Below are 23,221 nucleotides of genomic sequence, written 5' to 3'. Positions count from 1 at the left end.
TGCTCTGGTCCGACTCGCTTGTATTTCCCGTCCAACTACAGGTCACAAAGTCTCAGGAACGCTGGTCGGGTGGAGTTCCAGAGGCAGGAGAGTCACCCTGACTCCTCCCTTAGCTTCTCTGGGGTATGAGTGCATGGACACAGGATTCTCTCTGGCTAAGATCAGAGCTCCATTTCACTTTAGCTTTCTCCCCACCAGGGCAAGAGTCCAAGAAATAAAGACAACAGGTTAGATGGGCAGATAAGCTCCCTGAAGTTTATTTGTAAATTACAAGGATGTACTTATTACACCTAGACTTTTTAACTCCTCGTTTGCCTTCCTTTCCACCCAGCTGAGATTTTTGTTTGCGTTCCTCTGAGAGTCCTCAGCTGATTTTACTAACCTATCTGCTCTTTGCTATGATGAGCCAAAGACCAACACAATCCTTCCCCGGAGTTGACAATGGTTCATCTTGAAAGGCCCTCAGGGATCCTACAGAGGTAAGTGACTGTGCTCTGGTCAGCTCATGAGGCTGTGGAGCAGAGAAACTGGTGTCCTTCTTGGAGCGCTGCCTTCATCTCTTTGAATTGAGCCAACTGGCAGGCCTCATCCAGCCCCAGCCAGCGGTAGGCTTGGTGCTCATGGGAGAGGCGGATCTCCACATTGCAGTCCTTTACCTCCGCCAGCCAGTAGATGACTGTTTTAGGCTTCTCTCTGGCCACATAATTGAGCTCCCTCCTGAACCCCTCAATAATGGTCAGCTGGTCTGCTTCTATGCCTGCTTCCTCCTGAGTCTCCCGCAAGGCTGCTTCTAAGTCATTTTCTCCTGATTCCACATGGCCTGGTTAGGAAAAAAGAGGAAGAGATAATCTTCAACAAAGGTGGAATTTTCAGGTCAGATGATTTAAAGATAGGGGGTCTTCGGTGACTTTTTAAATTTAAAAAAAAATTTTTTTAATGTTTATTTATTTTTGAGACAGAGCATGAACAGGGGAGGGGCAGAGAGAGTGGGAGACACAGAATCTGAAACAGGCTCCAGGCTCTGAACTGTCAGCACAGAGCCCGACGTGGGGCTCAAAGCCACAAACTGTGAGATCATGACCCGAGCCAAAGTCGGATGCTTAACCGACTGAGCCACCCAGGCGTCCCTTCGGTGACTTTTTTAGATGTTGCTAGGATAAAGGGGGTCTACAGATTGGTAACATCCTAACATGCCTAGGAATAGGGTACAGAACAGGTAGTGTCTGGGCAATTCCTCCTCCCCACCGTATCTTCTCTGCAGAGAGTTAAGACCATGGGTTTAACAAGTCTGATCTAGAAGACTGCTCTTCAGTGATGAGAGAGATGGCCTTCCTCAGACCTCTGCTTTCTTATTCTTTGGAGCTCTCCTCAAGTTCTCAGGGAGACTTTTCCCTTGGAGACCTTAAATTGATTTTCCGAAGGAAGGGCAGTCACTTCTTGGCAGGTGAGAGCTGGCTGAAGAGGGAGCACTTTGCCTACAATCCACAGTGAGGACTCAACACTGTCTTAGTTGGTCCCTGAAGTCCCAGGGCCAACAGACAGGCTCCAAACCCTGCACTGCAGCACTGGCAGCTGTTTCCAAGTAGCTATCAAGGCTTTTCCAAATTGTTTTCATCTTTCTGAACAAGGCCAGATTCCAGTTTCATAGGGAAAGTCCTGATGGGAACTTAGACTAAGGACAAGCTGAGAGCCAGTTCTAAGAAAATTTGCTGGCAAGACTCAAACCCAACCAGACAGCTGCCAAGAAACTGCTGTAGGAGAGCCTGAAGCTCTGCAGACTGGGAGCAGCCCTCAGTTTTGCCTCTAGGACCTCCTTGCAAATTCTCAGCTTGCCCAGAGGGGCCAGGAAGGACAGGGAGGGGTCTGGCAGCCTCTGTCAACACATGGTTCCAGCAAGTTGCTGGGGGCCTCCTTGTTCAGGAGCTCATGGGGAACAGGAATTGTTAGCTGTTCCCTTCTTGGTTCAGAGACAAGGTGACCTCCTAGCCCTCCTCCTTCCCAGGGGCTCTCCCAGCAGTGCCCTGAGTCACCCGTTGCTGTACAGCTCCCACAGAAAGCAACCAGGAGTCGGGGCTTAAAAAACCAATCTAGCTCATGGCTTCTGGGAATCTTCTCTCTATAGCACTTTATGTAGCTATGTGCACAAAGCCAGGTAGGTACTGCATTGGGGGAGGAAGGTGAGAGGGATGTTGGTGGTAAGAGGTGACCCTGATCCCCACCTGCCCTCAGAAGTGTGGGGAGTCTCTGAACACGCCCTTCCCAATAGTGTCTGTGCTGCATTCTACCCATGAGTGTTAACAGGGTGACTTCTCCTTCAGGCCCAGGCGGGACAAAATTTGGAGAGGTCCTTTGAAATCTTTCAGTGAGAGGTACTATGCAGTATGACATTGGTGATCAGGAGACAAGTGTGAAGATTTCTATTCATAGAGTTTGTGACACTTTTGTCCCTCTCTTTCACCTTATTTCTCCTTAGTGAAATGCAAAAGTGCAAAGTTTATTTCCTGTTCCCATTTCCTTATTTTCCTCCAACCTGGATCCTTGTTCACCCCTCCCCCTGGCACTCCCCTTTAAAGTTCCTGCTCCCTTCTATCTGGAGGCTGTTCACTCTGGGCTCCTGACCTGTAACCCAGTAATGATTTGATCCCAAGGCCCCCAATTCCCAGCCCAGTGCCTTTTCTCCTACCCAGGCATTCACCACAGAGACTGGCACTCTAGTGAATGCGAGTCACACACAGAAAACCGGTGCTGCTTCTGCCCTGGGATTCAATCACAAAGTTCTATTTCCAGCTCTGCTCTGGTCTGGCATGGAGACTATGTATGTAGAAAGGATCAAGGGCTCCTGCCCCCACCTCCCCTCCTGCTGCACAGTCCCTGAAATATAAGCTTTGTGGAGGGCCTGGCAGGGTGGCTTTCTGAGAAACACTCAGCATTTTCCCGAGAGCCAGCCCCTCTGCCTTGCACCTTTGGGAGGAGTCCAGTGATGAATGCCATCTGATGCCTGCAGCAGTAGAAACTCAATCGCAGGGTTGTCCACCTTGGGAATGAGGCGTCTTCGGAAAATGATCAAGCCACACGCTCTGAGGGCCATGGTCTATCTGAGGACTTAAGGAAGAAGATGTGAGACCCCGGGAAGTTACACAAAACAGGAAGATCTACCCTGGGGGCAGCACTCTGGTGCTGGGGAATAGCACAGACCAGCTAACAGTGACCTCATCAGCTACAGAAAAAGGCAGCATACCGAAGACAAGATGGGAGAAACCAGGAATCAGAGGCTGATTTGTGTGTGATGGTAGGACCCTGGCCCCTACCCTGTCAGGGAAGCTCTATCCCAACTCCTCCAGGACTCCCTGTTAAGACACAGGGGCTGGGGCTGGTGTGTGTGCATTAAGAGACTGGAGGTCCTCAGAAGCAAACCCACTGAAACTGGAGAGATGCTATGAATGGAAGAGATGAGGAACATTCTCATCAAACCCATGGTCCCATTTCCTTTCGGCCTCCAGCCTGAGTCTGTGGGGCAGAGACCCCAGCAATGTAGTTTCAGATGGCTTGAGGAGCCATTCAGGGAAGGTAGGTTGGGGTACTAAAAAGCTTTTTGTTATTGATATTTTTAGTCTTTTATCCAGGTTTTAGAATGTTACACGTTCATGTGGTTCAAAATCCTAAGTACAAAAAGGCACACACAGTAGAAAATCTCTTTCCTACCCCATCAAAAGCAAGCTAGTATAATGGTCAAGAGTGTGAATCTGCAGCGTGAGTTCAAGTTTTGACTTTACTACTTATTCACTGTGTGATTAGCTCCTAAGTCTCATTTTCCTCAGCTCTATCTAAGACAGGATAGTAACAGTTCTACCTCAGGGGCACCTGGGTGGCTCAGTCAGTTAAGCAGCAGACTTTGGCTCAGGTCATGACCGCATGGTTTGTAGGTTCAAGCCCTGGGTTGGGCTCTATGCTGAAAGCTCAGAACCTGGAGCCTGCTTCAGATTCTGTGTGTGTGTGTGTCTCTCTCTCTCTCTGCCCCTCCCCCATTCATGTTCTGTCTTTCAAAACTGAATAAACGTTAAAAAAATTTTTAATAACAGTTCTACCTCAAGGGGTTGCTGTGAGGGTTGTTGTGACTTAACTTTTGTAAAGTGCTTTAGAACAGTGCCAGGCATGTAATAAGCATTCAAAAGATTTCAATATGCATAGGAAAATGTTTGGAAGGATACACATCATTAATAGTATTTCCTGGAGGATGAGATTATGGGGAGACTTTAATTTTCCAGTCCCTATATTTCTGTATTGTTTGGAAGTTTACAGAAAATATTTATTAATTTTATAACCAGCAATTCTGTGAAGACTACAATTTTTTAGCCTTTTCCATTTTAGTTACTTTTCTTTCCATTTGTTACTTTTCTTTCCATTTCAGAAAAGAATGTCAACAACAAGGAACAACAACAACAAAAGAGAGGAAGGGAGAAGAATAGAAATATCTGCAGAAGTGAAAAAACAACTCATCTGAAGGGGGACAGGTTATCAAGGTAACAAAATATATGGAAGATCTCTTATGTAAGGCCTTTCTAAAGAAAATTTGTCATTTGTTCAGTCAACAATATTGAGTAGCTACCATGTACTAAGTACATGCTAGGCCTTTGCTCTCATGCAGTTTATATTCTAGTGAGAGAGACAGATTTTAATCAAATAATTAAGCAAACTAAAAAATAATTGCCAATAAGGTATGTGCTACAAGGGAAAAATGTGTAATGGGTAACCTGACTTTGTCTGAGGGAACAAGGAAGGCTTCCTTGGAAGAAGGGATGTTTGAGTAGAGAAGGACGAGTGAAAGGTAAGTTGGCAATGGGAATGAAGAGAAGAAGTGTGTTCCAGGAGAAGTGGACAGCATGAATAAAGGTCCTGAGGTGGGATGGCAGAACGAGAAGAAAATCAGATATCTTAAATGCAGCAAAGGCCTGGGAGAGTGACCCAGGCAGGAAAAGACCCAAGTCAGCAGGGCCTCATCTGCAAGATTCCAGAGCCAAAGAAGGAGCTGGTATGTTGGACAGCAGAGCTGATGCAGAGAGCTGGAGCAGGAGGTGATGGCCTCCTCAGCCCCCTTGCTGGTACTCAATCGAGATAAGCCTGCATCTGTCAAAGGCACACAAATCAGACCCAAACTGAAACTCTTTCCAGGATAATTCTCAGAACTGTCAACACATGGCTTACCAAAAAACCAAATCCACCCAACACTGTGATCTTTCCAAATATTTCTAAACCTATAATGAATTTTTAAGAATTGGAAATAATTCAAGTGGGTTTTTTTAAGACTTAAAAAAAATTTTTTTTAATGTTTGTTTATTTTTGAGAGAGAAAGAAAGCATAAGTGGACGAGGGGCAGACACACACACACACACACACACACACACACACACACACACAGAATCCAAAGCAGGCTCCAGGCTATCAGCACAGAGCCTGACGTGGGGCTTGAACTCACAAGCCACGAGATCATGACCTGAGCTGAAGTTGGAGCTTAACCAACTGAGCCACCCAGGCACCCCTTAAGACTTTATTTTTAAGTAATTTCTATACCCATTGTGGGGCTTGAACTTACAATCCTGAGATCGAGAGTTGCATGCTCTATCGATTGAGCCAGCTAAGTGCCCCTCAAATGGGGTTTCTGAAATGGTCTGTGCTCTCATATACTGTTGGTAGGAGAGAAAATTAGCATGTCCCCTTAGGAAGGCAATTTGGTAATAATTATCAAAGCATAAAATGCATATTCCCTTACACCTAGCAATTCCATTCTAGGCACTCTGACATACACAAATACATGTTTAAGATATACACATAAGGATGTTCATCACAACCTTGTTTGCAATATCAAAAAGGAAAAAAAGGCAGAAACAAATATCCATCAATATGGGAAGGTTAAATAAAGTATAGTATATCTGTACAATGGAATATTATGGAGCCTTTTTAAAAAACGAGGTAGAGCCAAATGTGCTGCTTTTAAGAGGATTTTCAGACAGGGACGCATGGGTGGCTCAGTTGGTTAAGCCTCCGACTCTTGATTTCGGCTCAGGTCATGATCTCATGGTTCCTGGGTTCGAGCCCTGCATTGGGCTCTGTACTCATATTGTGGAGCCTGCTTGGGATTCTCCTCTCTCTCTGCCCCTTCCCAACTCTCATCCTCATGAGCTCGCTCACTCTCTCTCTCAAAATAAATAAATTAAAAAAAAAAAAAAGATTTTCGGACATATTAAGTGAAAAATGTATGATTCAGAATAGACTGTATAATGCTATCCCGTTTGAGTTTTAAAATTTACATGTAAACTGGTAGCAGGCTTTTTAAAACATTATGTTCTATTTCCCTGCTCTCCCTATTTATGCCAAAAACCTTCCCCATTTTGGAAACCAGAAAGAAGCACCCTGTTGCCACCGTACTGGTGAACAGAGGTTTCAAATTAGTGGTTCCAGGCTTAGGCAGAAACAGGTACCAGATACCATGCCCTCCTATAAAGATGCTTATAAAGTAGTAGCAAGTTACTGGTGAAGGGCACCTTGTTCCTGTCTTGGGTTGAGTCCCATGGAATGAATGTTGGACCCCTAGATAAGCTTAGGGATCCAAGACTAGAGGGCAGTGCCCTGCCTTGGACAGAAGCCCCAGAGCATTGCTCTACATCACTGCCATCACCAATGCATCATGGGGAAAACAACACTGCCTGCATGGGGGGGGGGGGGGGGCAAGACAGGCCTGGTGTGGCCATGTGGAGACACTGGAAAGAGGGGGGCAGGCCAATATTTTCCCATGGGGAAGTGGCTTAGGGTAGTGACAAGGGCACACCTCAGAAAAATGTATCTTAGTAGACACCAATGTATAAGGGTAACCACATCTAAGAACCAGACCAACCAATGGTTCATCTTAATGGGACCAGAAGAGCTAGGATCAGATGTTCACTTTCTACCTATCCTATTGACCTGTGGAGAGGACAGTTGTTCTAGAAAGGCAAAACTCCTATTTACCTTTTCAATTGCTTGGCTTGAGCCAGCTGTTCTCTAGAATTTCTCTCTCCTTCCCCATACATGCTTCCTACTCATGCTTTCAGAAGCAGCTCAGTGTCACTTCTTCTGTGAAGCCTTCTGGCTTCTAATCATTCCATCTTCTGGGCTTTTAACATGGCTTGAATAAACTTCTGTAGCGTTTGATCAGAGAAACAGAACACTATGAGGAAATTAAGGATTTAGTGTAGGGATTACATCTTGTGCAGTTATGGAAGTTGATGGAGAAATCCAAGCAACTCTGTCACCTCTGCATCTGGTGTTGTGCCTGAAGTCTCTATATATAAGCAAGGCCAGCAGTTGGGAAGGAGAGCTGGATGTGAAGTGGAGGAGAGCAAGGAAAACTGGAACTTATGAAAACAAACCAGATCCTATGAAGACAAGTAGAACTCTTGAGGACAAATGAAACCTGTGACTTCTTTCACCATTTCCAAGCTCATGAACTTATAGGAGGAGCTGGAGCCCTTTGTCATAGAGCTGAATGGACATCTGGCCGAGCAGTCGGAGTAACTGAAGGAGGACATTCAGCAGGAGTTGGGGAGCTGCCGGCCTGAGTGCTATATCCTACACCAACAAGGTGAACCGGCAGATCAGTGTCAAAAGGTAAGTACTGCCACATGCTTGGTATCCTGCTCTGTCCTTCACAGTGTACTGTTGCTACTTCACTTAAGCTTTCCAAATCTCGCACAAAATTTTCTTGAGGTTGACCCTAACTTGGAACCATGTAGGAAGGGAATCCTGGGAAACACAGTTCCAGTTTAGCTAAGTGGACACAGAACAAAGCCACCACAAGCACAATACCTAGTCTGGTAAATCTCAGTCTGTACCTTTGGCAGGGAAGAGCCGGACTATGCACTCTGTTTCCTTGGGACCCAGCACAGCAGCTTTCAACAGATGTTCATTGACTCAACAGAACACTCTCCCCACATCCCACTCAAACAAATGCTCAGGGTATGTTCTGGGATTTTGGGAAACAGCCCAGTGTTTTCCTGAAGAGTGCCATTTACATAAAAGTCAATGGAGCCATTGTTGTACATTTTCTGTTTTTCTGGAGACCATGAAGGGAAACTGTTCTGGGGTTTGAAAGTTGTCAGCTTATAGAGAAAGATACACACACACACACACACACACACACACACACACACACCAGACTCCAAGTAGATTCAAACCTCAGGGGGTTAAAGAACACAGCATCCAATATGCAAATGTGCTTGCAGCCAGGATTGCAGAGATGAGAACTCCAAGCTGACAGCAGGCAATTCACACTTCAGAAAAGTGGCAAAGTGCCTTAGGTGGTTAAAAAAAACCTGAGTAAAAAAATCCTCAATGTCATCAGAAGGTTCCAGAAGCTAAGGAAAAGTGTTCTTGCCTTTCCCTCTATATACATTTCCCTTACAGCTCAGGAGGTTCAGAACCTAGGTGCCAAAAAATAATTCACAGATAAATGGCTGTACTGATGTATTGTGTTCCAATGTTTTCATCAAATTAATCAGAGTGCTATTGCAAGCATAGCTCAACCCCAAACGCCCTCACAAATATACCTTTAGATACAGAAAGAGCTCCCCAAATCCTCAACTTGTTCCTTATAATCTTAAATCCCTTTAACAGAAACTGTTTCATGCCACCACATTATCAATTAAGCATCTGCACTGTGCCAGCTATACTGTGCAAAGTTCTTTACGTGTATCTTTTCTAATGCTCAAGACAAATCATCATGATAAGCATGACTATCTCCAGTTTTGGATGAGGAAACTAAGACTCAAAAAGGTGAAAATACTTGCCCAAAGGCATAGCCCAAAGGCAAGATTTGAATCCAAGTAAGTCTAACTCCAAAGTATATCTCCCTCCTTATACAGCTCTGCTTACCATGAAAGATCAGGGCTTAGGGCACAAATGGCCTGGAGAGAGGACATGCAAATAATTTATAAAATTACTCCCAGTTCCAAAATGCCCAGTTTTTGATCTATATTCATATGGGGAATTTTTTTTTTTAATTTTTTAATGCTTAGGGAGACACAGAATTTGAAGCAACTCCAGGCTCTGAGCTGTCAGCACAGAGCCCAATGCAGGGCTCAAACCCACGAACTGTGAGATCATGACCTGAGCTGAAGTGATGCTTAACCGACTGAGCCACACAGGCACCCCATACATTTTAAAGGTGCCCAGCTGGAATCCTTTCCATAGAATAGGTTTTAGTTGGGGGGCAGGGAGTAGAGATGAAGATCTTGGTGCCCAAGGATGACCTGGAGAGGTAAAGTGTAGCCTTAGGCCCCTACTTTGCCTTTCTATGAGTCCTCTGCTTTTTCTCTGGGAAGTAAGGACCTAAAACCACATGTTCAAAACCATATCCAGTAGCCTGGGGGTTCCTAAGCACCAAGCGTTGGGAATACCCTTAATGCTAGCCTTGAACAAGCACAAAAACACCTAACTTAGGCAGGGTGCTGGTATCCAGGAAAGTTGCCCGGGCCACTCCGCTGTGAGGAGGAAGGCCAATTCTGCCTGCTTACAAGCAACTCTGACTGCTCGGCTTTCCCTCTCTTCCCATATCATAATGGTCTTTTCTGATTCTTCAACTCCCCTCCTCCCTTTCAAAGGATGGAATAGACATGAGGTGCCCATCAGTGAATAAAGCTCTCTCTTTCTTGTGACAAGCAAGCAAGCAAGCAAGCAAGAAAGAAGCTCCCAACTACTGTGAATAAATTGAGACAAAGAAAATGTTCCCTTAATTGCACCTTTCCCTAGGCATCTGCCACTCTCTTTTCTCACAGAGACCAAGCTGCTGAGTCATCTTGCTATCTTTGCTATTTGGCTGAGGGCGAAAACAGGAGATTTCACCTGTAAAGGCATGAATATTGGCTTCCAGGATGGGGCCAAAGTCAGACAAGGTTGGAACAAAAATCATTCCTAGTAAAGAGGATCTGTTAAGTGGCCTATTAGTGCCATCTGCTGTACAATTCTAGAAAGCAAACATGGAGAATTCTAATATTAGCGCCTGAAGGGATTTACTTACTCATCTAACATCTGTTGAGTATGTCCCACTTGACAAGCAGTATGACAGAACTGAAGAGTGGATATAGAGCTGAATATTATAAAGCCCCAGCTTTCTAAGGGTTCACAGTCTCGTGAAATCGGAAGGTACTTAGACAAGTTGCCAGTGTGTTTTGTGCATCATTGGGGTATGTGTAAAATGGAAAGGAAGCAAAGAAGAGGGAGTGATTATCTTTAGGTCAAAGAGGCACCCCATAAGGATTCTGAAGGATGGCTAGGAATTCACCAGGCAGAATAAAGGTGGAGGCAAGGGGCATTCCAGGCAGAGAGGAGCGTGGGCAAAGACCCTCAAGCACAAAATGGCATTCCATTGATAAACAGCTTAGTTTATATTCTGTAGGCAATGAGAAGCCTTTGACTGATTTTAGGCAGGGTTGGTGATATGGTCAGATTGACATTTTACAAAGACATTCTGGCAGCAAGGAAGGTAGAGAATGAATTAGGATTGAAGGCAGGGAGATCAACGAGTTACAAGCTTGTCACCAATAGGCCAGGTGACAAATGATAGAGTTAAATTAAGGCAGAGACCCTGAAAAAGGAGAGGAAGGGATGAATTTGAGAAATATCTCGAAAAGAAAACCAACAGTATTTGATGTTTCATTGTTCAAGGGAGAGAGGAGGAAAGAGAGATTGGTTTGGGTGACAGTGGAATAGGGAGTAGAATGTAAAATAATGATTTGCTTGGGACAAGATGAATTTGAAGTGCTATAGACTACCCACAAGGTAAATGAACAGATAGAATTGTGTTCAGTGATCTGATCACCTCATCCCACCTCTTCATTGCCCAAGGTGAAAATTTTCTTTGGAAAAAAATTTTGCTTCCACTATAGGTACCTCTGCAGGCCACCTCCTCCACTTGGGTAAGTCTGCCTGTGCATCTGATATTCAAAGCATTTTATCCTCTTTCAGTCAGAAACAACATGGAAAAGCATGGCTGGCTTTGCAGTGAGAAAGACCTAACTCCCTAATTCAACAGTTGTATTACTTTAAGCAAAATACTTAAGCCTCACTTTCCTCATCTGTAAAATGAGGGTAACCTCTATTTTACATGGTTGTAGTAGGGTTAAAAATAATATATACATAAGATCAGACATATCAGAAGTACTGAATATATAGGAGTAATTTTTATCCCTGTTGTCATAAAAGGTCATCAGAAAGCTTCTGTATTATGATCTAATAGCATGCTCTTAGCTTCTATTGATAGCTGAATCAAGAAATGGCTTTTCATATTTCCAGCAAAACTGCTGGTGACCACACTGTTCACTACACCATATATATTCCTTATGTATAAAGTACCACAAGATAAATTCCTTTCAATATAGGAAATGGGAAGAAATTCACTCTTTTGAAAAATGGTTTCCTTTTTTGTGTTATTTCTCTGACAAATTTTGAACTAAATTGGGTGCTCGCAGTAAGTCTACTGGCCTTGTTGACTAGTATATTTATTTGTTTCTATTATGAAGGTAAGAGGTACCATTTGGGGGGGGGGAGTTACTGCTTGTCAGGCATTGTGCCAAGTGCTTTACTTTCATCAATTCACTTAATTTTCACAACAACCCTCTGAGCCTTTACCGTAATTTTTCAAGAGGAAAAAAAAGGAAAGATATGTCTGGGTAGACTCAAAGGCAGGTCTGCCTGACTCCCAACAACCTTGTTCTTAACCTTGACTCTGTATTACAGTTTTACATTTGGCTATATGATTGCAGTCAGTTTAGTAAAACCTTAGTTTGCAAGCATAATTCGTTCTGGAAACATGCCTATAATCCAAAGCACTTGTATATCAAAGCAAATTTCAAGAACCATTGGCTCAGTTGTGATCATGTGACATTTGGCGTCAGGTACTACTTACATCGCAAGACATTGTCCATTTACCAAGTTAAAATTTATTAGAAACCTTTGCTTCCCTTACAGAACACTCCCAATCCAAGGTTTTCTTGTGTGTATATGCATACATATATGTATATGTGTGTGTATATATATATATATATATATTTTTTAAGATATATAATAACAAATAACAAATACATAGGGCCCAAATCAGACCACAACAAAGAACAAGGAAGTTATGTTTTAGGTGGTGGGACTCTCCTGTGATTTTCTTTCTTTACTTCTGCTATAATTGCCACGATATTATTCATTCAATAGATGAAACATATTAGAAAATATAAAATCTCTTCCGGAAAGCAGGCAGGGTTTAAAGGGCAACAACAAAGTGAAACTGAGGCCGAGGGAGGGGAAGGTATGGCGTTCTTGCCGTAGGGCCCTAAATGTGAACTCTGGGATTCCGATGCCCCACCCCATCATCACCTGCGTGCGGGCCAGCAAGGCTCAGAGCCATTGAACCCTCCCCTCTTCCTGAGCACAGAGGAAAACTGAGGTGCTGCGAGCGGCGGAGGGGGTGGGGTTGGTTGGGGGGAAGTCTGGCCTGCCCACGCCTCACTGCCAGCCTGGGGGAGAGCGCGTCCACCTTTGACGGTGCACCGGCGGGAGGCTATTCAGCTGCAGATTCTCATCGGTCAAACCTCAGTACCTTAGCACAGAATTCAACACAGAGGCCGATCCTTAAGACTACTCACCCAAGGCCGAGGGAGGCAGGAGGCGGGCCTTGAACGGAAAGGGGGAGTACGTCGACCAATCCGGAGGGTTCGGTTGCGCTTAGAGCGACCAACAGTATAGGGAGAAGTCTCCTCCACCCGCCTCAAAAATGCCTTTCTTTCACTTAGAACGTCGCGAGATCTTCACTCAAGCTGTACGGTTGGTTGAAAGACGCAAAGTGAGGGTTACGCCCACTGCTTCCTCGGTTCACTGATTGGTCTTCTAGAGGAAAAGGGATCTAACGTCAACGAGTTCCGCGAATGCCCATTGGTAGATGGTGCGGCCCTGTAGGCGCGCGGGCGCTGGCGCGGGCGTTCGAACCCGGGGTTGGCGGCGTTACCATGGCGATGCGGCCTGGCCGGAGCAGCAGAAGCCGGTGAGTTGACAGCACCCCGCCAGCTTTCGGGCTCTCTCCTGTCGGTGTTGTCTTCTGTCCTCAGACAGGGTTGACCGAGGGGGAACTTGGAAGTCTCTGAGGTGAGAAATGGCGGGGGGACAACCGGGGAGGCGAGGGGTAGGCCTCTGCCCCCCGGAGGATGGCACTCAGGACGCCCGCTGAACGCGAGAGGAGGCGGCGGTTGCAAGGAAACTGGGATTTGGCCTCTCATGGTTGTTTGAACGCTCACCTGCTCTTTTCTTCATCCCAAAATCTCTGCCTTTTTTTTTCTGTGACTATCTCGAGCGCTACTTCTCCCATGAAGCCTTCTCTGAGTCTCGAAATCTTGCCTTTGACCTGTAGCCCTAACGGGAACCTTTCTTAGAAGGCACTTGTATTAGGCGTTGGGTTATTTGTGTACTTCGGTGAACCTCATTCTCCTCCTTCCTCCCATTTAGAGTTCTTTGAGGCAGAACAAGCATCTTTCATTCACAATGTCTTACACACAGTAGAGTTTTCAGGAATTATTTGTTGAGTTGAATTTAATTCACCACAAATAGATTGGATTCCCCTCTGTGCCCTGTGCTGTTTTCCCTCGCGTTTGGAGGTTCTTTTCTATTTTTACGAGAGTAGAGGGAGTGCACCCTAATTCACATTAGAAGGACCTGAAAGTCCACAGTCCACGTTGGCCTTTCCACTGTTTGTGAAAGGGAACTTTTTTTTTTTTTTTTTTGAATGCTTGCTACAATTCTGGCACTGTGGCTTTTAGTCTTGTTCTCCCAATGCTTTTATTAAACTCCTTGTGAGTCTTTGCTTAAAACAAATTACTGTATGCCAAGAGTGTCTCACTTTCTTAGTGACCTGCAGCTATTGTCACATTTTAAGAGTGCTTTGGAAACTGTTTTAAAGTATTTTCTCCTTTGTATTTTACTTGTAGTGAGAGACTACATGTAAACTACATGTAGTGAGAGACTATGCTTCAGGTGCATATAACAGCTGCTCTTGTAGCTATCCAATCATCAGGTGGCCATGATAGAATTGCTTTACCAAGACTGTTGTTTGGGGGCACCTGGGTGGCTCAGTCGGTTAAGCATTTGACTCTTGGTTTCGACTCAGGTTGTAATCTTTGAGTTTGTGGGATTGAGTCCCGCATCAGGGCTCTGTGCCAACAGCACAGAGCCTATTTGGGGTTCTTTTCTCCCTCTCTCTCTGTCCTTCCCCTGCTTACACTCTGTCTCTCTCAAAATAAATAAAGGTTAAAAAAAAAAAAAAAAGACTTGTTTTGTCGACTCCTAAGACTATAATATTGCCAATCCGGATTGTTGAGGATTCTCATGTCAAATTCATAGCTCAGTGATGGTTTTAATAAAAAGATTGAAAAAGTCAGGTATAGTAACAGTGCTATTATTATCCTCTTATAAAAGTTTGAACACAACTGTATAGCTAAATTGCAGATCTGTGACATGTAATGGAAACCAAACGGGATTCAGGGTTTGGCGTTGGCTCTGTCTCTACTCACTGTAGCTGGCTTTGCAAGTCAGTTAGCCCTTTTAGGTTTCACTTTTTCCATCTGGAAAATCAAAAAGTGTTGAATTAGTAGAGCCACAGGGATTCTAGTCTATCAAGTTAGTCAAGCAGCTGTTTGTTTTTTTAATTCCAGTATAGTTAACATTGTTATATTAGTTTCCTGTGTACAGTATATTAATTCAATAATACTGTACATTACTCAGTGCTCATCATAAGTGTACTCTTTTTTTTAAAGAGTTTATTCTTTAAAAATGTATGTTTATTTTGAGAGAGAGCAAGCGTGAACGGGGGAGAGACAGAGAGAGAGGGAGGGGGGAGAATCCCAAGCAGGCTCCATGCTCCAGTGCAGAGCCTCATGTGGGGCTCAATCCCTGGACTGTGAGATCATGACCTAAACTGAAATGAAGTGAGCCACCCAGGCGCCCCTGTGGTAAGTTATTCTTAATCCCCTTCACCTATTTCCCCCATCTCCCCACCTACTTCCCCTCTGGTAACCATCAGTTCTCTATAGTTAAGAATCTGTTTTTTTGGTTTGTTGCTTTTTTTTTTTTCTTTGTTCATTTGTTTCTTAAATTCCACATATGGGTGAAGTCATATGGTATTTCTCTTTCTCTGATTGACTTATTTCACTTAGCTTTTTATCCTCGGGATCCATCCATGTTGCTTCAGATGGCAAGATTTCTTTTTCTTTATCAGTTCTAGTAGTTCTTTATTTTTAATTTTTTTTAATGTTTATTTATTTTTGCGAGAGAGAGCATGAGCAGGGAAGGGACAGAGAGAGAGGGAGACACAGAATCTGAAGCAGGCTACAGGCTCTGAGCTGTCAGCAGAGCCTGACATGAGGCTCAACACAGGGTTCAAACCGTGAGATCATGGCCCGAGCTGAAGTTGGACGCTCAACTGATGGAGCCACCCAAACGCCCCAAGTTTTCATTCTTTTCGATGACTAATATTTCATTATATATATGTGTGTATGTGTGTGCCACATCTTCTTTATCTGTTCATCTGTCAATGGACACTTGGGCTGCTTGACTACTGTAAATGATGCTGCAATAATAAAAATGCTGCAATAAGTAATGTTGCAGTAAACCTAGGGGTGCATATGTATTTTTGAATTAGTGTTTTCATGTTTTTTGGGTAAGTACCCAGTAGTAGAAATACTGGATCATATGATAATTCTTTTTAATGTTTTGAAAAAGCTTCATAATCTTTTTCACTGTAGTTGTACCGGTTTGCATTCCTATCAACAGTGCACAAGGATTCCTTTTACTCCACATCTTTGCCAACACTTGTTTCTTGTGTTTTTGATTTTAACCATTCTGACAGATGTGAGGGGATAGCTCATTGTGGTTTTGATTTGCATTTCCCTGATGATCAGTGATATTGAGCATCTTTTCATGTGTCTGTTGGCCATCTGTATGTCTTCTTTGGAGAAATGTCTGTTCTTGTATAAAAGCAATTGGTTATTTTTTGAAAAAATTTTTAATGTTTATTTATTTTTGAGAGAGACAGAGGGGGAGACACAGAATCTGAAGCAGGCTCCAGGCTCTGAGCTGTCAGCACAGAGCCCAATGTGGGGCTTGAACCCACAAATTGTGAGATCATGACCTGAGTCAAAGTAGGACACTTAACTGACTGAGCCACCCAGGTGCTCCAAGCAATTGGTTATTGATATCAGGTAAACATCACATGTTCAGTCTTCCAAGGACTATACAGCTGAAACTGATAGCTGCCATTTATTGAGCATTTACCCTGTGCAAAGCACTATATCAAGGGCTTTATATAAATATTACATTTTTCTTAGCATAGTACATCAATGTACTGCCCACAGAGCATTTCAGTAAAAGCTTTTGGTTTATGTTGTTAATGTAAATCTTTAGTTATTGTATGTTCTAGTGCATGTCCTTGGAGCAAACTAGGGCAGGATCCTCTCATCTTCCAGTTTAGGAGAAATAGTTTCTTTGGGCTGCTATTTTATTGTTTATAAAGTAAGGGGTTGAAGTCTTCTCAGTCCCTTACAGATTAATTCATCAATTAATCCAGTTTCTTGTACTGGCTCAGCAAACCTGTTCATAATTTGTACAGAAAAAATCCTCAACAAATTTTTTAAATGAGCAATAGAGTTCCACTTATACTATGAGTGTTGTGGTCATTGTATACTTCCCTAGTTAATGTCTCAAGGATTTTGATGTTCATATCTTATTGAACAAGAAGACTTTTCCATAGGCATAAACTAATAATAGGTAAATAGGTACCATTTGTATTGAGAAAATGCCATTTTCTACCTATGTGTCTTTTCCTGTGTAGGAAAAACCTCATTTCTTTCCCTCCTGTCTGTCTCCTTTACCACTCATAGAAGACTTCACTTCTGACACTTCTGGCTAAATGTGTGGGGACTTTTCCCCCACCAAGCAATTCTTTGTGACACCAGCTGGGTATCCTATAATTTAACTCAATCTAACTCTACCTATTTGGAGATAGTGTCCGATCCCACAAGTTAAGAGCTCAGTCTGACACCCCACTTCAGATGCCAACTGTTAAGTAGTAGGTCCCCAGGTTACCTACAACTTCTGTCAGATTTGGCTACAAATCAGAAGTTCCCATGACCCCCTCCATGGACACAATTTGCTAGAATGGCTCACAGAACTGAGGGTAACACTTAAGTTTACCAGTTGGGGGCGCCTGGGTGGCTCAGTGGGTTAAGCATCCAACTCTTGATTTCTGCTCAGGTCACGATCTCACGGTTTGTTGGGTTGGGAGCCTCATACTGGGCTCTCCACTGACAGTGTAGAGCTTGCTTGGGATTCTCTCTCTCTCTCTCTCTCTCTCTCTCAAAATAAATAAAAATAAACTTCAAAAAAAAGTTTATCAGTTTGTTAAAGGTTATGATAAAGGATATAGATGAACAGCCAGAAGAAGAGATACATAAGACAATGTCTGTGAGGGTCTTGAGCATAGGAGCTTCTGTGCCTATGGAGTTGGGGCATGTCACCCTCCTGGTGTGAATGTGTTCACTAACCTGGAAACCTGCTGAACTCCATACTTTTGGTATATTTATGAAAACTTTGTCAAGCTTATGGCTTGATTTTTTTGGTGGCCAAACCCCACCCAGAGTTGCATCATTAGAACAAAAGATATTCCTAATGCTCTTATCATTTAGGAATTTACCAGGGTCTTAGGAGTTCTGTGCCAGGAACCATGGGCAGAGACCAATATATACTTTATATTATCTAGGTGAAAGATACTAGGACCAAACCACCAAGGCTGTGGTGGTTGGAATGAGGATAGAGGGGGGAAATTTGACAATTTACTCTATTAAATTGGCTGGACCTGTTGATTAGATTTGGAATTAAAGGAGAGGAAAGGAATCTAGGATGCTTCCCAGTTTAGCTCTGAGTCACTGGTTCATGATACTGTCACTCACGCACTCCCACCCCCTCACCAAAGAAGAGAAGGATGGAGGGGCAGTTTTGTGGGGAGGTCATGAGTTGATTATTGACAAATAGTTCAGATGCTTAATCATGGAAACATTTTGATAATGATCCCTGAATGTTTTTGTTGCAACTAAAGTTACACTGGAATTCTAGAAGTATCACTTAATAATGCTGTACAGTATTCAGGCCAAAAAAACTCTAGGTGTTTCATCAGCAATGAGGAGGAGTCTTTTAAGTTAGTTACCTTCTTGTGTTGAGATTTGATTGGTTAAAACTAGTGGCATGGAATTGCATAGCCAACATATGAACTAAATCCATATAGTTGTTTTTAATGATCTATGCCTTGGTTCCTTCATTTTAAAAAAGGAAGATGGTGATAATTGCCACTTATCACAAAAAGTCTTGGAAGAATCAGGTAGCACAATTAATTACATATTAATAATTTAGATCCCAGTGAATGGAATTATTGTTTGAATTTTTTCTTTGCTTTCTCAGCATCATTCCTTTAGAAATAATTCCTGGTGCCAACGTGGCAACAGTTCCCAAAAGGATGTAGCCTTGGGTAAGAGTCTATATCACCTTAGTAATTTATAAAAAACTGATTTAATAATTATTTTTCCAGTGAAACCCATGAAGATATATTTTGTCAAAAGTATTTTGTAACTGCAAAATGGCAAAAATCTGCAAATGACAACTTACAATTGGATTAGACCAGGATTTTAAAATTAAAGCCCTGATTTTAAACCCAGCATTGGCTGGGAATTCTTTAAAAATTAAGCCTCTAGGGGCACCTAGGTGGCTCAGTTGGTTGAGTGTGCTAACTTCAGCTCAAGTCGTGATCTTGCAGTTCATGAGTTTGAGCCCCACATCGGGCTCATTGCTGTCAGCCTGTCAGCACAGAGCCTGCTTTGGATCCTCTGTCCCCATCTCTCTGCCCCTTCCCCACTTGCCTTCTCCCAAAAATAAATAAATACTAAAAATTAAGCCTCTATATTTAGAATAATACTTCTACTGTTTTAAGATAACTGGGTTCGACAATTTTGTTATGTTTATTTTTAGGTGATTATTCCCATGCTTTTCACCAAACTTAGAAACTTAAGCTCATAGTGGGGCTTTTGAAAGGAATCGCAATAATTGCAAAGTATTGGCTATCTAACCATAAACTTGAAATTTATCTTTTTCCAGTGAAAACAGAATCTCTCAAAAACTGCTTTTGGGTATAACTCACATAATTCGTATCCTAAAATCCACCTCTATCTAGCCTTAAGAATTCCATTAAGTGTCATATATTCTCATTCCTTTGCAGCTGTTGTTTTGAGCAGTTGTTTAGTAACACTTGTCTTCTGTTGAGATCACTAGTCTATAGATAGAATAATCCCTAGAGTTTGAAATAACTAACTCCCTTGTTGAGGGAAAAGTGTATACTATATCATCCACCTCTTAATCTTCCAGTGATAATACTGAATTTCTTATGTTCTTAATTAGGGAACTTATGCCTAACATGGAGTATGGAAACATTTTAATGAAAATTGTTTGAGAATACTGGGTTTGTATTGTATACTTAATGGTACGGTGGACCCAGTGACCTTGTTAGCGGTCCCTTAAAAAGTGATCATTGTTAGTGTGTCCTAGAGCTAGATAGGTTGGCGGTTTAGTATGTGAACATACTCAAAGCCATTGAATTCACTTTAAGTGGATGAGTTGTATGCTGTGTGAATTAGATCTCAGTAAAGCTGTTTTCTATATTTTTAAAAGTGGTCATTGTCACAATTTTAGGGGAACTTAGATGAAGAAATATTTCTTGGCAATCAGAAGCTATTTTAGTTCTTTTATTTTCATACTACTTCTATAATAATAATTAGAGTATATAATATGCTCTAATGCCTACTGACCTTCTGATGTAGTTCCCTTACTTTCAGAAACAGCATATTCATTTAAAACATACACAATTGAGTATGTAGAGAGGGGAAAACAGATGTTTAAAGAAGCCATGGTGGTTTAGCCTATGAAAGCTGTGTGATCATTGGAGAAGTCAATTATTCAGAGCTAGCTTTAGTTCCCACATAAAATGAAGATGTTGGACCACATCCTAGCTCTCAAACTCAAACGCCCACAGGGCTAACCAGTTAATGTAAATGAATAAAGTGGTTTGGTTGGCATAAAGGAACCAGAAGCAGAGAGACTATGGTGTATAGGATAGTATATGCTCTTCTAATGTTTATTTTTGTTTGTTTATTAGAAAGTATGTGAGCTGTATATGCTCTTCTAAAGAGAGCAGCACAACTCCGTTTTAGTCTGTTGTTGCCTTATTTTATTGTAGGCTCAATGTAGCTATCTTTTGATTCTCGAGAAAAACAGAAACTGGATTTTTAATTGCTCTTGATTTTTAAATAGTGAAACGAATCCTAAAAAAGTTTTAAACACTATGCAAGCCAAACTGCAAGGTATGAAGGATGAAGGAATCCTTCATAGGCCAAATGTTCTAGATTACATCAGCTGTTGACTAAATGACCTCTTTTGACTTGGCTAGCCACAGGACTCCCCCCCCCCCTTTTTTTTTTTAATCTTATAGAAATGCAGTGTGGTGCATACCAAAGAATATGTGTGAAACGTATATGTAGGTTATAAAGTATAATACAAAATGAATAAAATTCCTAGACCTAACACATCATCTCCCTTTGTTCTCCTCCTGTTCCACATTTCCCTGCTCACTCCTCTGAGGTAACCACTATTCTACATTTTGGGATTAGATGCTTAAATAATACATTGGACTTGCCTGGTTTTGCTCGAGCCTTAAAAACAACATAGTTTTCTAGGATTTGCTTTTCAAATGATGTTTCTGGGATTTGATAAATTGAGTGTAGCTATAGTTTGTTCTTTTATCACTATTGTATAATATTCCATTGTGTGAATGTATCCACATTTGTTTAGTCTCCAGCCAGTAAACATTCAGGTTATTTTCAGCTTTTGGTTCTTGTGAAGAGTGCTGCTATGCACATATTTGTATGTGCCTCCTGAAGCATGTGCAGAAGTTTCGTAGGGTATATGCCGAGGAGCTCAGTTGCTTGGTTGTATAATATATGAAGACTCAACTTCATAAGTTAATGTCAAACTGTTTTTCAGCATAACTGACTTAGCCCCATGATTCTTGACTCTGAAAGTTCTCCATAGCTTTGCCTTCTCTAATTTATTCTCTTCTTCCACACTTTTTTTTCTCTTGGTGAAGATGACCTGCTTCACTGCCCCCCTATTTTCTTTTTCTCAAGAACTATATGTTCTCTGCCATTTCACTTCATTAAGAATTTTTTCTCTAATAAAAAGATAAAAAAGGACTGGGATGCCTGGGTGGCTCAGTCAGTTGAGTTGTCTGACTTCGGCTCAGGTCATGAGCTCATGGTTCTTGAGTTTGAGCCCCACGTTGGGGTCTGTGCTGACAGCTCAGACCCTGGAGCCTGCTTTGGATTCTGTGTCTCCCTCTCTCTGCCCTTCCTTCACTCATGCTCTGTCTCTCTCTCTCAAAAATAAATAAACATTAAAAAAAATGTTTTAAAGGACTTTAATAGAATAGAATCATATTTAAAAATATTATCTTTTCATATTTCATATGTGTAACTTGCTAAAGGAGCCTTTTTAAAAGTTTTTCCATACAGAAATATTTACTGATAATGTAATGGTCATTCAGGCACCTGGGTGGCTCAGTTAAGTGTCTGACTCCTGGTTTCCACTCAGGTCAAGGTTTCACTGTTCAGGGAATCGATACCCGTGTCGGGCTCTGTGTTGACAGCATGGAGCCTGCTTGGGATTCTCTGCCTTTCTCACTCTCTGTCTCCCTCAGAAGAAATAAATAAACATTAAAAAAAATTTAATGGTCATTTAAAGAACTTTGTAAATTATGTTTGTCAGGTTCTGTATAGGATTACATTTAAGTTTAGTTTACTGTGGCTGTGTTTTTTTAACTGCCTCACAAATGATCTGGATATTTCTGGCACTTATGAGCTCTTAGTTGTTTCAGGAGTTGCTCAGCATAAATAATTTGAAATTTTATTGTTGGGGAGTTTTTTTTTTAATTTGGGAACATGAATTTTTCTGTAATCAACTTGAATACTTTTAAAAAGGCTGTGAACACACAAATGTTTTCAGCTACTGTAAAAGCTACCCAAAGCCACATTTTATTTTCCTCTTCACTGTATTTTTTTGGTTTGTTTATTTAGTTATTTTGAGAGAGAGAGAGAGAGAGAGAGAGTACAAAAGGGAAGAGGGATAGAAGGAGAGGAGGGAGAGCAAGAGAGTCTTAAGCAGGTTCCACGCTGTCAGCACTGAACCTGACGCAGGACTCATCCAACTAACTGTGAGATGGTGACAGCCAAAATCAAGGGTCAGATGCTTAACCAACTGAGTCACCCAGGCACCCCTTCACTATATTTTTTATAATAGAAATAAATCATTAATTATTATTATTTAATCATTATAAAAATATTATTTGATACTATGAAGTCCATGTACAAGTGAGTCAGGCTTTTTTTCTTTTTCTAAACAGGCAGGTTTATTTTATTTAAAATAAATATGGATAGAGTTCCTAAACATCTTAACAAAATGAGGTAGGTTTTGGTTTATCCATTATTAAGCTTATATTGAGTTACTTTTTTTTTTTTTTTAATATATTTTGTTTTTAAATAATCTCTACACCCACATGGGGCTCAAACTTACAAGGTTACAACCCAGAGCTCAAGAGTCACATGTTCTATTGACTGAGCTAGTCAAGCGCTGCTGTAATTACTTTTTAAAAACTGTGGCCACCACACCCACCTAGAACGTGTTCCTTATGCCCTTCTTTTTTGTTTTTAATTTTTTAAAATGTTTTATTTATTTTTGAGAGAGTGCGAGCAGGGGAGGGTCAGAGAGAGGGGGACAGAGGACCTGTAGCAGGGTCTGCACTGACAGCACTGATCCCGATGCAGGGCTCAAATTCTCCAGCTGTGAGATCATGACCTGAGCTGCAGTTGGATGCACAACTGACTGAGCCCACCCAGGCACCCCTCCTTATGCCTTTTTCATTTATCCAAGTAAAGCTCTTGAGATTTTTGTTCTCTGCTTGAAGAGTCTAAAAAAGTGTTCAGCATGTGCATTTTTTTTTTTTTTTCAAAGTAGGCTTTATGCCCACTGTGGGGCTTGAACTCAGGACCCTGAGATTGAGAGTCACATG

At 42.1% G+C, this 23,221-nt stretch overlaps 2 protein-coding genes across 3 annotated transcripts in view; one reads left to right on the top strand and one right to left on the bottom strand.

Annotated features, from left to right (window-relative positions):
• Window positions 1–228: 228 nt before the first annotated feature.
• NUDT2 (nudix hydrolase 2) lies at window positions 229–12,753 on the bottom strand. Of its 2 annotated transcripts, XM_049625250.1 has the most exons (4): window positions 12,663–12,753; window positions 7,003–7,172; window positions 2,962–3,102; window positions 229–820 (listed from the first exon to the last, which is right to left on the bottom strand). In XM_049625250.1, the coding sequence occupies exons 3-4, from the start codon at window positions 3,086–3,088 to the stop codon at window positions 504–506; spliced, it is 444 nt and encodes a 147-aa protein (XP_049481207.1). In that variant the 5' UTR covers window positions 3,089–3,102; window positions 7,003–7,172; window positions 12,663–12,753; the 3' UTR covers window positions 229–503. The 2 variants fall into 2 exon arrangements, with proteins under 2 accessions (XP_049481207.1, XP_049481199.1); XM_049625242.1 differs by lacking the exon at window positions 7,003–7,172 and having other exon boundaries at window positions 12,663–12,747.
• An 84-nt stretch (window positions 12,754–12,837) lies between these two features.
• KIF24 (kinesin family member 24) overlaps window positions 12,838–23,221 on the top strand; it is a 74,832-nt gene continuing 64,448 nt past the window's right edge. Inside the window, exon 1 of the mRNA XM_049625183.1 lies at window positions 12,838–13,057. The gene's annotated coding sequence lies outside the window, so the exon portion shown is untranslated. The remainder of the gene's footprint in view (window positions 13,058–23,221) is intronic.

This window comes from Panthera uncia, chromosome D4 (genome assembly GCF_023721935.1).
Source record: "Panthera uncia isolate 11264 chromosome D4, Puncia_PCG_1.0, whole genome shotgun sequence".
NCBI classification, from domain to species: Eukaryota; Metazoa; Chordata; class Mammalia; order Carnivora; family Felidae; genus Panthera; species Panthera uncia.
Note: the sequence above shows the minus strand (reverse complement) of the source record. Positions and strands in the feature narration are given on the sequence as shown.

Coding starts and splice junctions, on each gene's coding strand:
- NUDT2 (XM_049625250.1), bottom strand. CDS start 3,088: ATGGCCCTCAGAGCGTGTGGCTTGATCATTTTCCGAAGACGCCTCATT. Junction 821..2,961: donor TCACTGGACTCCTCCCAAAG/GTGCAAGGCAGA, acceptor TTTCCTAACCAG/GCCATGTGGAATCAGGAGAA.